The 15,869-nt window shown below is 36.3% G+C and overlaps 2 protein-coding genes and 1 non-coding gene across 9 annotated transcripts; all 3 read right to left on the reverse strand.

Annotated features, from left to right (window-relative positions):
- Window positions 1-3,098: 3,098 nt before the first annotated feature.
- LOC103704876 (60S ribosomal protein L11-like) lies at window positions 3,099-10,166 on the reverse strand. The gene is made up of 5 exons (XM_008788736.4): window positions 10,023-10,166; window positions 9,815-9,922; window positions 9,152-9,194; window positions 8,864-9,059; window positions 3,099-3,670 (listed from the first exon to the last, which is right to left on the reverse strand). Exons 1-5 carry the CDS (start codon window positions 10,023-10,025, stop codon window positions 3,475-3,477), a joined length of 546 nt encoding a protein of 181 aa, XP_008786958.1. The 5' UTR covers window positions 10,026-10,166; the 3' UTR covers window positions 3,099-3,474.
- Window positions 10,160-10,232, reverse strand: TRNAE-CUC. Its single transcript has one exon. It is a non-coding gene; the product is annotated as a tRNA-Glu (tRNA).
- Window positions 10,233-10,577: 345 nt separating this feature from the next.
- Window positions 10,578-13,626, reverse strand: LOC103701368 (SAP-like protein BP-73). Of its 7 annotated transcripts, none has more exons than XM_008785292.3 (3): window positions 13,452-13,626; window positions 11,493-11,809; window positions 10,578-11,189 (listed from the first exon to the last, which is right to left on the reverse strand). In XM_008785292.3, exons 1-3 carry the CDS (start codon window positions 13,610-13,612, stop codon window positions 10,852-10,854), a joined length of 816 nt encoding a protein of 271 aa, XP_008783514.2. In that variant the 5' UTR covers window positions 13,613-13,626; the 3' UTR covers window positions 10,578-10,851. The 7 variants fall into 7 exon arrangements, with proteins under 7 accessions (XP_008783514.2, XP_026658165.2, XP_008782750.2 ...); XM_026802364.2 differs by having other exon boundaries at window positions 10,578-11,192; XM_008784528.3 differs by having other exon boundaries at window positions 11,439-11,809.
- Between the last annotated feature and the right edge of the window lie 2,243 nt (window positions 13,627-15,869).

Genomic DNA, 15,869 nt, shown 5'->3' on the forward strand with positions numbered 1-15,869 from the left:
CATAATGAAAGTATCTCTGGTGTTTGAAATTTGCACTGGAGTAGTGACGTCAAGAGGAAAAGGCAAGCTTCCATTTTGCCTAGAAGCTCGATGCTGTGCATGCATGTTGTTCTCTAATAAAAGATGATTGTTTCGATTGCATGTCATCGATGGTAATATGTATGATGGTCTGTTAATTTGTATGCATAATGTATCTTTTTGACTATATATCATCATTGAACCGAGGCTTATCCTGTATTCACGCCTCTCTACCTAATGAATAGAGGTTCTAGGTTCGGTTCTTATATGGTGTATACCAAAATATTTGACCTTGGGTAACGATATGGGGCAGTATCCAAAACATTCTATCGTAGCTTGAATAAGTAGGTTTCCCGCAACTTACTAAAAAATGTTGTTTACAATAGTTAGTAACATATTCTGCAATTTGAGCAACAAATGCTGCAACTTCTCCTACGTCTGATATTTCAGTGGGGTTATATTTACCTTAAGTTTGCACGTTTGCTGCAGCTGGGTTATTGTCTTAATTATGGATTTTTCTACAAAATTAGGTTGAAAATTTTGCAAAATTTGTGTATTCGATAAGTACAACAAACAAGATTATAGACTACAAGTTCGGCTAGGCAAAATATGCAAGAATAGCTTTTGAATTTGAGCTGGCCCACTTGAAAGCTATATTTAGGTATTTTATGAATACAACCCTAGCTCAGCTAATAGCCTATGATCTCGTTGGTTCTACTACTAGCCCAATATATGAGTCCTACAGAATTTTCGTCTCTGTTGTATAAAAAAATCCAAACAGACGCTAGGAGTTCCATTGGCCCAAAGCCCGATAGTAGGGTGAATTTTACTGACTTCTAGCTAGCACAACAAACAGTTTAGGCTGTATTTTGCTTGGTGGAAATTGAGACTTGCTGATTTGGTAGGCTGAATTTTGTAATATAAATTTCAATCCATAAAAGATTTTTTTAAAAAAAATTATAGTAGACAAGTCAATATTTATAATTATTGTTTAAGACATCCATTTAGAGAGAGATATAATCATATATAAGTTTCCGTTGGGTGGATGATGCAGGTCAAGTTCTTACATATCAGTGAATAGCAACTGAATAATTGGATTATGTTTATATAACCCACTTGACAAATTTATTCAATTTATTGATAAAGAGGAAATTGAAAGTTATTCGGACTCATTGTCCCTAAAAAACACTGATTTATTAAAGTATTAAAAATAGAGGATGAAATAATTGAGTGAAGTAGGATTATATATTTCTAATTTCGTGAGAAGAGAAAATATTGTGGAGAACAATTGATAGAATCAAAAGATAACAAATAGTCCCCCTATCTGACATTATAAAACTCAATATTTCTATGTCGCTCTCTATAAATGGGTTAAAAAATATGAAACAAAACTTCTATTCCTTTACGACAGAAATTAGGTCTATATTACTTTATACACCTACATTACTAATATACCCAACAGAACAACTTATAGTTCGTTGGATAATGTAGAAAACATATGGGACTTAGAATGGTTATGCCAGATACAAACTCAAATAATTTTAAGTTGAGTTTAACTCTAGGCCTATCATACAGCTACTTTCTATAAGATGCAACCACTTTATAGAGCATTTGTACCGTGTAGATTAAAAGGAAATATTATGATATTTCTCGATTATCCTTGATGAATCTGCTCTAACAAACTTCTTGTTAGGTGATGTTCCTTTTTACTTGATATTCTTTATCTTTTTAAACGTATGATCTTTTTTTAATATTGCAAGTTTGTTTAAGATATTGCATTCATTTGACTCCATCTCAATTAAATAATCACAACATTTGTCATCATAACATTTTTGCTTAAATAACTAGAGTTCTATTAGGTGGAATAGACTTGAAAGCTTGGCTGGATTAAGATTTAAGAAGCAGATTGCTAGTGTATTGAGAGAGAGAGGATTGCTTAGTTTCCACCAAAGAAATGAAAATTTCCAGCTAAGAGTTGATTTGCATTTGTTAAATAGAAATTTTTAAGCTGACACAAATTCTCCTTATAGGTTATTAAAAGTGGATTATGTAACAATAGGCTGTGATATTACTATAGTAGATGCTGGGGTCATGGGGCCATTTTGGTTTGTCTAAATGAAGAAAGGCTTAAAAATTAATTAAAATGATCATTTTTCTTGGGATGTCTCCCAAGAGGCAGAATAATGATTTCCCAAGAGGTGTAGGGTGTAATTTGCCCGTGTTAACAGACAATGCACGTAGCATTACCGCCAACCACCATTTAAACCCAATTCAACTGCACAGCAAAGAACCCCGACTTGTTTCCATCAGCCCAAATAAAAAATTTGACGTTATCTCATTGGCATACCATAAAATGGGAGATTAGTAATAATGGAACAGTTTCGATCTAATATTTGAATAAATTTTAAGTCTGAATTACTTCAGAGAAAACATTAAAAAATCCTGCAATAGACAGTAGTGATCTCATAAAGAATAAGGACCTGTTTTTTTGCGACTGAAAAGCAGTCTTCTAGTGACTTTCAAAGTAAAAGATACATAAATAAATAATAAACATTTCAATATCATTTGAGAAGTGCTTCCAAGGATTTTAAAAGAAATTCGAAAAGCTAAATTTTAAATATGATAATCCATCTAAAATCAAAATTTATAATCACCATACACCACATATATCAAAAAATCACTTTTTAATTAAGAATTTAAATAAATTTGATTTATGAAAATAATTAAAAACACGACACCAAACATTCCCAAAGATAAAACAGCTCATTCTGTTGGAAAACAGAAAACCCCCTAAAAGGCTCTCATAATTTTTTCTTCAAAATTCCCGAGTTACCTGACCCCTAGTTTTGGATGGATGGGATCATCGGCCCAAAACAAAAAAAGGTGCCAAGATTTTCTAGTTTCTAAAGCTAGCAGTTTGCGTGATACAAGAACGGGGCATGTCACGCACATACCTGAAAAGGTCGTGAGCCAATTTGACAATTCCATAATCCCCCTGTTTGGCAGTAAATCCAGCGAGTTGCACCAATCCAGCAATGTGAACTGCTAGCGATAACCACACTGTCAACAGAGTCCCACAATAAGAGCAGCCAAATGCCATCTTAATCATTAGCTCTTCTTTAAAAAATCATTCATCCCCATGCAAAACTTGAAACAATCGTGCGAACTTCAGGACCAAACAAGAATAATCCCATTCCAAACCGCTCTGAATACAGTCAGAAAATATGTAAAAGTTGCCACGAGACTAGCATGGAACTGCCTACCCAGCACTACACCTGTCAACCCCACTTACCGATGGAGAATATTCCCACTGCCTTCATAAACATGAAGATTTGACAGAGCACAAAAGGCAACAAAATAAATTCAAGTGCCTTCAATCAATTTCTCAGGAACGCAAACAAAAATGAAGCAGAAAGTTTTCCCTAACCCGCTACACTGATGGAGAATGGAAGAAGCCTAGCTTGTTGCCTGGCTCTTGTTGAGGATAACACCCTCATATTTGACCTGGAACCACTTCATGGCATCCTCCTTGGTGACCCTGTGCTGTATTCCAACACCAGACTTGCACCGGCGGCGGCGGCCAACACGATAACCAGGCCTTTCCAGAACAACATAAAAATCCATGCCATAAATACCTGTCGAGGGATCATACCTGTAGAAACAACATGAAAAACTAAGCGATCAATTGATGGGTATTTACTAATTTGGAATTCTCAAGGCAATATACTTTACTGTAAGCCACCATCATACCTGTAAAAAGTGTAATAGCATACATGGTTATACATGCCAGCCTTTTCAAGACAGACATGCAATTTCTAAATGCGTAGGGAAACTAGTAGAATGCAGGTCCTATTGTAAACTAAATCACCACAGAAGGTGGAATTACAAACTAAGTCATGGACTTCAATAACTGGTCAGACTACATGGATCACTCTGACAAGATATTCCAATAAAACTTTCTGCCATCTATCTATTAATTCATTTCCAGAAGTCAATTTGACTGAAGAGCCAGATATTGAAAGAAAGCATCTCAAAAGAGGGGAAAATCGGACCATGTATCAGGTGACGTATCAAAAATATATTTATTCTATCAATAGAAGCAAAGAACTATTAATCTATTAAAAACATACAATAGTATGCTGATAACTTGAAATAGGACCCTTTGAGACCTGCCAACAACAGCCTGCAGGGTTCAAACCCTGCTAGGCCATGCAGCAAGGGAAAAAGCTTGTATTTCATCGAAAATTTGTTTATATTACTTGTGCAGACACCAGTTTCAGCTGAAAAATAAAATGGTCCCCCTCCCCTTCACCAATAGTGCACCATGCAGACTATTTTCTCAGAGGCACAAAAAAATAATCACCACCACCTTCTACAACCATATCAAATCTTCCCCACTAGCTCTTGGTCAGCCAATGGAACAATATTTTGTCCATCCTAATTGTTATTAGTTTCTTACTATATTAAAGATTTGCTATATTCCCAGCCTTTCAATTCCATAATTACCCTAATTAGGTTCCTCCCTCATATATATTTAAACCATGCCAAACATTTATTAAAAAAAAGGATCCTACATTGTTGGACTCAGAGAAGGGACCAAGGGGGCAACTCTCCTTAGATTCAGATTTCCATGATTCTATACATAAAAGTGTCCCACATCCTCCAAAATCCAAGCTCATAGTGATTTGTGGGTCATAGCAAACATAAGTTATCCAGATTAAGAATATAATAAACCAAAAAAATAAAACAATTAAAGAACCAAATTCGAATTGGTTCCTGGTCCTGATCAGAAACCACCGTGTTCGTGCAATTTCATAGGGAAGGCATATTAGCCTTCCAAGCTAAAATCTTTTTAAAATTTATCTTGTACCTAATATTTTTAGTAGCACTCACGTGCATTTGTATGTTGCATTAAAAACTAGCAACCACAAAATGGAAGATAAAGTTTCTTACCTTCCCACTTCCTATCACATCGACATCCTCTCTCTTCCTGTCTACCCTATTGCTACTAAATGAAGGTTAAATCCAGACTTCCAAACAACGCAATGATTGCACACTTGAAGCAGAAGGTAGTAGCAATGGTCAGGGTTGTTGTTGCAGCAAAGCAAAATGATGGAGGTGGTGCACATTCAAGGTTCTTAAAAGCAATAACGGTGCGCAGGAAAATAGAATATCACATCGCACCTAGGCAATCTGCAGCCACCTAGCTGTTTGTGTTTAAGAAAAATTATTTAAAAATAAATTTCAGAAAATGTTAGCAAGTTCAAAAATGAAGCAGAGGGTGAAGAATAAAATGGTCCCCCTCCCCTTCACCGATAGTGCACCATGCAGACTATTTTCTCAGAGGCACAAAAAAATAATCACCACCACCTTCTACAACCATATCAAATCTTCCCCACTAGCTCTTGGTCAGCCAATGGAACAATATTTTGTCCATCCTAATTGTTATTAGTTTCTTACTATATTAAACATTTGCTATATTCCCAGCCTTTCAATTCCATAATTACCCTAATTAGGTTCCTCCCTCATATATATTTAAACCATGCCAAGCATTTATTAAAAAAAAAGGATCCTACATTGTTGGACTCAGAGAAGGGACCAAGGGGGCAACTCTCCTTAGATTCAGATTTCCATGATTCTATACATAAAAGTGCCCCACATCCTCCAAAATCCAAGCTCATAGTGATTTGTGGGTCATAGCAAACATAAGTTATCTAGATTAAGAATATAATAAACCAAAAAAATAAAACAATTAAAGAACCAAATTCGAATTGGTTCCTGGTCCTGATCAGAAACCACCATGTTCGTGCAATTTCATAGGGAAGGCATATTAGCCTTCCAAGCTAAAATCTTATTAAAATTTATCTTGTACCTAATATTTTAAGTAGCACTCACGTGCATTTGTATGTTGCATTAAAATCTAGCAACCATAAAATGGAAGATAAAGTTTCTTACCTTCCCACTTCCTATCACATCAACATCCTCTCTCTTCCTGTCTACCCTATTGCTACTAAATGAAGGTTAAATCCAGACTTCCAAACAACGCAATGATTGCAGACTTGAAGCAGAAGGTAGTAGCAATGGTCAGGGTTGTTGTTGCAGCAAAGCAAAATGATGGAGGTGGTGCACATTCAAGGTTCTTAAAAGCAATAACGGTATGCAGGAAAATAGAATATCACATCGCACCTAGGCAATCTGCAGCCACCTAGCTGTTTGTGTTTAAGAAAAATTATTTAAAAATAAATTTCAGAAAATGTTAGAAAGTTCAAAAATGAAGCAGAGGGTGAAGAATAGGCAAAGATAAAGAGGAAAAAGTTATCTGGACTGGAGTTTGTCATTACCACTCATGCAATCTTGGAAGTCCATTCTTGGATTGTAAAGATCTTACAATCCAAGATTTGGATCATATGATTTGAATCAAAATGGCCTTTAGCAATCTGGATCGGATCCTTGGATCAAGATAGGTCAGGAATATATTATATGAATCATGGATTATACTTTGGATCATAAGATATAAACAGTGGTTATTCATTGCATTTCCAATAGAATGCCTATCTCTTGAAATGCATTTATTTCTTTGAGTTTTATAACGATCGATTCGTCATTATTAAGCTTTGAAAACATAAAATTTCCAAGGTTCTCAACTATCAAGACTCAAGATTTTGTTGTTTGGAGAAAAGATAGAGTTAAAATTTCAATCTCTTCTACCATTTTAGAAAGCTTGAGTACTACAAATCATCTACCTCAAAATAGAATTGGCATGATGCATTTAACAGAAAAATACGGTTTTCTGGCTATATAAAAAGTTAGCTTGAGTAAAGGTGAGAGATCCTAATATGAAGATACTACATAAATTCAACTAGTACATTACAAAGGGAGGTCCATTATCTCACGAATTTGTATATGAAATTTAACAATGACAATGGTGATGATGACAGCATATTGTAATATCATTTTTGGAAGTCGGGATTAAGATATCTTATGAGCTTACATGGTGGGATGCAGCTATATTAAATAATTAAACCTGATTTTTTTTCTTGGACATGAAGACATAAAACATATGCACTCATACTAATGTCTTAATCTCTAATGCTTCTAATTTCTTATGTTGCTTTATCCTTTTCTTTTAATGTTTAAAAGATACAAGATAGAGTCTTATGGTTTACAATTTGGTCTGACTCACCTAGGAAGAAAAGTAAGGGACTATATATTGCTCAACAGGCATGCAGCCATACCTGGTGGCCCACATACAGCCTACCTTGCCCATCCTCTACCCTCCTGGACCATATATGCAACCAATTAGGCTTATGCCAATCACCTTGGTGCCAACTGTGTTTCATCTACATATATACCCAACTAGGCCCCACACAAGGAAGCTGGGAGGTTGTTTATGCACACTGGCCACATAGATCACCTTTTAGAATTGTGTGCGCTACGGATAAAAATAAGTAAAAAAGTGTTGAGTGGGCCAAATGCTAAGCATGCCTTGCAATGCTCGTTCAATGTAGGTTGGCTGATTGAAACTCTGCGATGCTAGTTCAATGTAGATAAGCCGGATGAGAATTAGAATGGATAGATTACACAAATAAGACACAAAATTGTTCTTGTATTTGCAAAAGTAAGAAGGATCAGAACTCCATTGGAAAAGAGCAAGGGTGTAACCCTTATATTCCATATCCATGAGCTCACCATGTAAAAGGTCATGAATTCACAAACCCCACGAAACACCATTAGCAAGAAAAAAAATATTATCAATATTCAGCTACTTGAGGATTCTAAGAGAAAATTTGAAAAAATATTAGAAAATGTAAGCTAACTTTAATATTAAGTAATCTGATATCAAAGTAAAACATCAACAGTCGACCACTGTTGTGAAGGTTAATCAACAGGCTATTTGATTATCAATATTGTGAAAAACACCGTTTGTACAATGCTTTACAAAAGATACTATTACCTAGAGTCTTAGACAATAAGAAAATCCTTACTTTGTTGCCTTTTTATCTCCAACATTATAATCAACTGGCATAGAATCTTCATCTATCAAATTTCATGGAATGATGCGCATCTAATCGATGAACATTAGCTGGGTCAAATCACATCTTATCACTGTTAGAAACACTTTTAGCATATAAGAATAGCAAGGTAGTTAAAATTCTACTAGTATCTCTAGACAAACCAAAAAATGCTGTAGACCATGCTCGAATATTCTTCTACCTCTGTGTTGTTTTACACTTGTCCTAATGAGTCAGCATAAAATTCAAAACACTAAAATGATAAATTCCGAACAAAAATCCCAAACAGAGTTCATATATCAACAAAAAAAAAAAAATCCATCAATACTCAAATCTTGATATGATCAAGCTATAAGGTGTAAAGAGGTTCAAGGTCGGTTTCCGCCAGAGCATAATGGAATCTTGACAAAACTTCAATTCTCTAACCAAAACTTAAGCTAGCTCGACAAAATTAGCCTATTGGTTCAAGAGACCATTAAGACAATACACGTGAAAAGTAACTACACAGGTTGGCCAAGAAAATTATTATTCACCAATCTCATATACTAGACATGCTCACTGCAATATGAAATTTGAATCACAACCCTTCCGAGGAGAGATGGATGTGTATCTACTGCAGGATCAAACATCAAGAGATACTAAGGAAAGACAACCATTTCTGTCATATAGATATAAATGCTCGATCAATTTCAAAATTGTATTATTTAATTCAACAGTCAGGAACTGCAAAAATATAATCCTCTCATATTTTTTTGAATGGAATAGATATATGTACACATCTTGTAATAAATAGTTTAAGAAGAGTCAATTAACAAAGAGTAAATTTCACTTACTTAATGCCCAGATCAATATGTTCTTGAATGCCAAAACCAAAACACCCAGTATCACTGAAGTTTCTTCTCAATAACTCATATTCCTTCACTTTCAAACCGCTCTCCAAAAGTTGCATTGCCTTTTCTCCTCTGACAGTGACATAGCACGCAATCTTTTCATTACGCCTAATTCCAAAGGACCGAACAGTATATCTTGCTGCAGAACAAGATCAACCATGACAGAAGGGCAATCAAGGAAAGGAAACCAAAATTACATAGCAAATAGAAACGAAATAAAGAGAATAATACCCTTTGAGAAAACTGGTGTCTGTCCACTCAACTGTTCCAAAACCTGCAAACAGAAGTACATAAAGCATAATACTTCAACCAGATGTCCGTATGAGAGAGAGAGAGAGTAATTATATGACACAACATTGCTAGCTTTCTTTAAATGTAAATATAACGTAATTCGAAGTGATAAGACTACAGTGCAATTCCCTTGATTAAAAATTTTCCAGAAATATTGAAATCACACTTTTTATATTCGTCAGACCATGAACATTCCCAGCCAGATATATTCAGGATTTAAATCATACATGCAAGTTCTACCAAAGCAAAAATAATGCAAACCAACAGAGCTCAAATTTTCAACAATTTTAAACAATAGTAACTTCATTACAAATTTCACGATTATCCATGAAAATAGTCAGATTCTGGTCCTGCTAACCCCAAATTTTAAGCTAAAGAAGTAATCCATAAACAAACATGGAGACCGTCAACAACAGAGATTGAAAAAGCGCTACAAACATTAACTCTTTAAACTCTAAAAACGAATACGAAAAGGGGGAAAAATCCAACGATTTGATACTTGAAACGAAAAGAAGAATAAAATCAAAAAAAAAAAACATGAAGGGATCCATCAAAAGGCTCGATCCGAGAGATCCGATCAACGGAGAGATAGAAGAGTTGTACCTTAGCAGCTCTGGTGAGACGATCACCGCTCTCACCAACGGAGATGTTGAGGACGAGCTTCTGCACCTTGATCTCCCTCATCGGGTTCGACATCTTCTTCTCCGAAGCCTACGAAGAAAGGGAAGAAGACCGCGATGACGTTCATAGAAGAAGGGAAAAAAGAAAAGAAAGCAAAGCGGAACGAGAAAAGAGGGAGGAGGATTCCGACCATGGGGAGAGAACTCTGATGGAGGGTCGGCACAGGAAGAACTCGCTCCGGGAAGCGGGAGAATAAAGAAAACCAAAGGTGCGAGGCCTGGCGCTGCTAGGGTTTTGTCTCAGAAAAATAAAAAAGGCAAAATAATTTTCCGTTGCCGGGAATCGAACCAGGGTCTCTCGGGTGAGAGCTGAGTATCCTAACCAACTAGACTACAACGGATTGGTTCTTGTCGTCCTAATAATATATATACGACAATATCGCGCAAGAGAGGGCATCAAACATCCTGACTTTTTTTTCTCATCAACCAAAACGAAGAGACAATTTGAATCATGATCAGGTATTCTCTTGACATACTTACAAGTAATATAGGCAGACGCACTAGTCCATTGATGGTTAAAAATTAACATAGCAATCCCATAATTAATCATATTGTCCATGTTATCTTAGAAATTCGGTTGTTTGGTTTAAAAGAGAATTCCAATTCAAGAAGAGCGCATCTTTGCTTTATGACTGCGATTAAGACAACATCCATACTGCAAACCTATCTGATATAGCAATCATAGATTGAAGCTTTAAACAATCAGCAGTAATTTTCATAGAAGTTAACTGAATAACTAAGCAAATTGATGAGGTCAAACAGAGTAGCAAAAGACATCTGCAACTCCACCCAGTCACACAAACACACTGGCGAACAAAAGAAAAGAACAAGAAATAAATGTACAACAACAGCAAACAGTTATAGGTTCTTGAACTGTCCTATTCATAGTTTCATAAGACTTCAGCCAGTAAGTCTCTCACAAACGATTTATGTTATTTCATCTCGAAAAGCTTCTGCTCATCAAGAAGATTGCAGCAACCCCTTCAAAAGTTCCAAAAGCTCTCCCTTCTTCAGCTTCGAGTAACCTTTTACCCCTCTTTTTCTTGCTAGTTCTTTCAGCTCAGGGAGCTTCATCTCATCCAGCTTCTGTAATTCTACCTTCTCCCCTGCAGCAACTACTGGCAGACGTTCCTCAGACACCTTCTGAATGCTTTCCAGTTCTAATGAAGGTGGTGGAATGGGTGATCTCTTCGCAAAATTTGAGACAGGCCTTGACATTTTGAACTTTCCAGATGTCACAGCATCTTCTGTTGTTTCATCTCCTGATGACAATGTATCATATTGGCTTGGAACTTTATCTACTGGCATAAAGGATAAGAATTAGAGAGGCCAATATGAATCAAAGACATCAAAACACGTGTGCTCGTTTGCATGCTTGCTCACACACCGACACACACAAACAGTGTGTGTGCGTGAGAGAGAGAGAGAGAGAGAGGTTTACAGGACAGATAAAATATTTTGTCTCCATCGTCAACGAAAAATTTATAAATAACTTAGTAGAAAAGAGAAACAAGAGGAAATTTTTCCTATAATTCTGATTGATATACCTCTTGCTTGTTTCTGTTTTACATACTTTTGTCGAGATCCCAGAACTGATTCACCTGTTTGCTTTTCTTTTGGATTGTTGGGGCTTCTTCTCTTGGAAAGTGCAGATCCTCCTTTTGAAATAGAAGTTTGTATTCTTTTAAACAATGCTATTATCTTCTCCTGACTAGAGGATTTAGATGTCTCATCACTGGTAGTTGATGAATCTTTCAGTCGATTAGCACCCTTTACAGACCTATCTGCAGAGGCATTTCTTCGAGGACGTCCTCTTCTATTTCCTTCAGATCTAATAATTGACACGGATGGCTGAAGTAGGCCTCCTTGGGAAGCAAAGAGTAGAGGCCCATCTGTAATCTCTGCCAAGTTCAATAAGCTGCATCAAAAGATGATATCTCAGTTGCTGGTAGCTGAGATGCAGAGAGAAAAATTTATTTCAAGTAAGGGAAAACCATTTGATTCAAAGAAAGGGAAAATAATAAGAGGCTAACAATAAAACTAACAACCACCTTTATATAAGACAGATTCAGTTACAATATCAGAAATCTGCAACGATATGTAAGAGATGAAATCTCTCCTTTGACTGCCAGAACAAAGATAAGCAAGCAAGCTAGATAGGTATGCACGAGGAGAGCTCCTCGCTTCCATAATTTGGCCATATTGCATTTAGACTATTATTCTTTTATATTTTAACAAACTAAAGAATTACCCTAAAGAAATGAGCTTGCATTCAAGATTGTTAACAAGGAACTTCAATTTATGCTGAAAACAAGATAACTTCAGTAGACTGATCTGGCACATTTACTATGTAATGTCCTCCACTTATTTCAGATGAAAGATGAGTATACTCACAAAGTAACATAATAAGATTGAACGAAGTATTCTTCTGTCTCCTTTGCATCTAAATTTCATTTTCTTTTTTTTTGGAGGAAAAAAAATGTGATTCATTAAGAAAATGACGGTCCTCTATGTCTAAATTTCATTATACTCATTATTTATGCATTTAATAGACATCACTTCTATTAACTCAGAAGAGATTTTGGGATGCAGTCGGCAGTATGAAAGTGCCTTTTCCTCCTCGATATTGATTTTGTGCAATCTCTATACTAACCTAATTCTCTTTACTCTCAGTCAATAGGCTTAAAATTATCTCCAACTTGGCTTGTATTAATTTTTCAGAATCTAGTATACAGCAAACACATCACAGATATGCTACATGAACTTTCGATTTCATACTACCATGTGCAATTCTTGCTCCTTAGATTCATTGCATAATTGACATAATTCTTGTGATGTGTCCTGCCAATCACATATTGCAGACCATTGACTTAAGAGAATCTTTACCTGCTCCTGAATTCAAAGCACATTGACTGATTAATGTCATGCCAGCTAGACATGATAGAACAACGAAATATTATCCTGAGATTTATGAACTCTTTTTCTTTATGAGGTGCTGGAAGTGTCTGCCTATGAGTAAGAAATTTCCAGCTATAATTACAGCCATCGCTTCCAAATCATTGCCATAGCGCACAACTTCAAAACCCCTATACTCTCTCCATTCTATTCTGTTAACACCACAGACTCTCGCCAAGCTTGTCTCCCACAATTATATTATAGTGATTAGCCAAACCCCCTTTCTCTCTGATTGGTCCAAGAATCACGCAAACCCAATGTAATCAAACCACTCAATCCTACCCCTTTCTACCCCCCTAAATCCTAGTGTGGTCGGGCTGTAACATAGGCTGAAAGTAAAAAGCCTTTTTGTTGTTGTACCAATGGAGGAAGTGGTTAAAGAAGCCATAGAAGGAAATCACTAAGCCAGAGAAAATTCAATCGCCAGCAAACCAGAACAAAAAAAAGACGAACTAAGACAAGCTCATTAATTACCTTTACATTCCCACACAAACTGAAACTCGAAATTTGGAACTCAAAAGTACTTGCAAAAGGCAGAGAGAAAGAGGGGAAAAGAAGCTCCTGAAGCATTGCTATTTTAGAGCAAATAATAGGGTTAGGGTTACCTTTCCCGTAGATAGACTTGGCATGACTGTACTTGAGGAGTGGGAAGGTGACAGGCGTGCGAAGGCCGCCATTTGGGAAGAGAACAGCGTGCATCCTCCCCCACCCGTCTCGGTCCCCAGTGGGAGAAAACGGATTGGACTTTCGGCTCTCCCGTGCCCATCCACAGCCATTAAATATACCCCCGAGAGCACACGTGCTTAGCACGTGAAATCGTTTGGGATTATATTAGTTTGAAAAGTTTTTTTTTCTTTTTGTTGAATATTCTCTTTAAAAAAAATCAAAGTAGTTGCAGCGAGAAGCCGGCCGACTTTTGACTCATTAGTGGTGTGTGTCGAGCTCAGAACAGCCTAGGAGGGCATCTTCTATGCGAGGCGGATACTGGATGTGGATCGTATTATTCTTAAGGGCGATCGGCCACAGTGGTTGAGTGGATCCGGAGACGGAGACGCACTGCTAAGGATCGGCCGCTGATCCTTGAGATTTGTAGGTTGATGGAGGAGCACGACTTCCACCAGGCTTCACAAGTGTTCAGGGAGGCCAACAGGACGGCCGACTAGGTGGCCTCCTATGCGGCCCACCACTCCGGTGGTTTTGTTTGAATTGAGAGTGGGTCTGTTTTAGGGTCATTACGTAGTGTTTTATTTTTTAATTTTATTGGCCGCATTCACATCCGCAATATGTGAGCTGCCGTTGCACTAAAAAAAAAATCATAAATATCCTTCTCAAATTAATATTTACATGTACACCCTAGTAAAATATTTATTTTGTTATTTTTTAATACTTATTTTTTATATATACAAAAAATTAATGGTTTCAAATTAAAATAACTAAAATACTCTTAATAGATAGATGTACAGGAGAAATATTTATGAGATAATTATGATGGAGACAAAAAAAAGTAATTTCAAAATTTTATTTTATTTTTAATTAAAATAAGTATGATTTTTATTAACGGTGCTAGAAAAATCGAAGCATTTGTTAATTTTTTTATAAAATATAGAAATAAATATAAATTTTAAAAAAATATTTACATAATTTTAAATTTTTAGAAGGATATCCATCAAGAATAACTCTGGTTTGAATCTCAGAAGCTCGTCGGTATTAGTTTGCCTCTCTAAGCTCCCATCCTCTTCAAAATCCCACCTCTCTATGGAGTTCCGAGTCCTGGAGAACCATTGCGAGAGCCTCCACTTTAATCTATGAGAAGCAGGGGATCGATCTTATGTCGAAATCGGGAAGTTTTGCCAAACTGACAATCTAGAAGAGGCCATGAGATTGATTTATGACACCAATTCGATGGATTATTGCTTCAATTTTGAGACTTTTTGCTCTTTTCTGCAGCTATACGTCGAGGTCGGATCGTTAGCCAACGGAAGCAAAGTCGACGGTGTCATGTCCTCCTCTGGTATCCAAGTCGACACTGTTTTGGTTTGAAACTGATCTTTATGTACGTTAAATGTGATGATTTGAGGGAAGGAAGAAGGGTTTTGATAGGAGATCCGCCAAAATTCACATTTTTCCTTGGAATCGATTTTTGAAAGAGTATGAAGGTTAGTGATTTCAATGAAAGCGTCAATTTTTCAAAGAGATGCAGTTTTCATAAGTCAAAGTTCGATTCCTAAACCTTCTCCCTGATCTTGAAGCGCTTTGCTTCTTTGGGCAGTGTCTGTAATAAGTTCGTCGGTGTCGGATGAAACTGGGCTTCGGTATTTGTAATGCAGCTGAGAATGCTCCTATTGTTCGAAACTATATTGCTAAGCCGTTATTTTATAATAGTATTATTAAAAAATAATTTATTAAAATAAATTTAGAAGATTGAAAAGAGCTTGTTTGGATCGAAGCGTGTGATATACATAATCCTAAAAATATGATTCACCCCCTACGTGCGAATTTGCAGCGATCTTGTCCCTACGGTACGACAACCCGGCTCAGCCCGATCCTCTAACGAGCACGATCACCGGAGAGATTTGATCCGGCCAACTTCTTTAGATGGCCAAAAAATAAAAAAAAAAAAGAAAGTTGAAAGTTGAAAAATAAAAAAAAAATTTATGGGAAGAAATTCTTAGAAGAGTGTGTAGGAGTGAGAGAGATTGGATTAAATTTGGATTATCCTGAAAGAGTTTATTTATGGACTCTATCCGAAAGACCGATACGGTGCAGCGTTTCCAAGGTTGCGATGTTTTAGGCTTTCCTATGAAAACCAAAACCAACTAATATTTTTAAAACATCTAAAATTTAGGGGATAAAGCTGGTAAATTTATTTTTTAAAATTAAATTTATTTATAAGTTAAAACTCCAACAATCTCCCACAAAAGATTTAAATTTTGAAAAATTATATAGAAGAAAATCTAGGCAACTTATACTATGCTATGGATGAGGTATCCCGTGAACTTGAACCTCGGACTTCTATTTATCAC

Source organism: Phoenix dactylifera, chromosome 9, assembly GCF_009389715.1.
Source record: "Phoenix dactylifera cultivar Barhee BC4 chromosome 9, palm_55x_up_171113_PBpolish2nd_filt_p, whole genome shotgun sequence".
In the NCBI taxonomy this organism is placed as follows: Eukaryota; Viridiplantae; Streptophyta; class Magnoliopsida; order Arecales; family Arecaceae; genus Phoenix; species Phoenix dactylifera.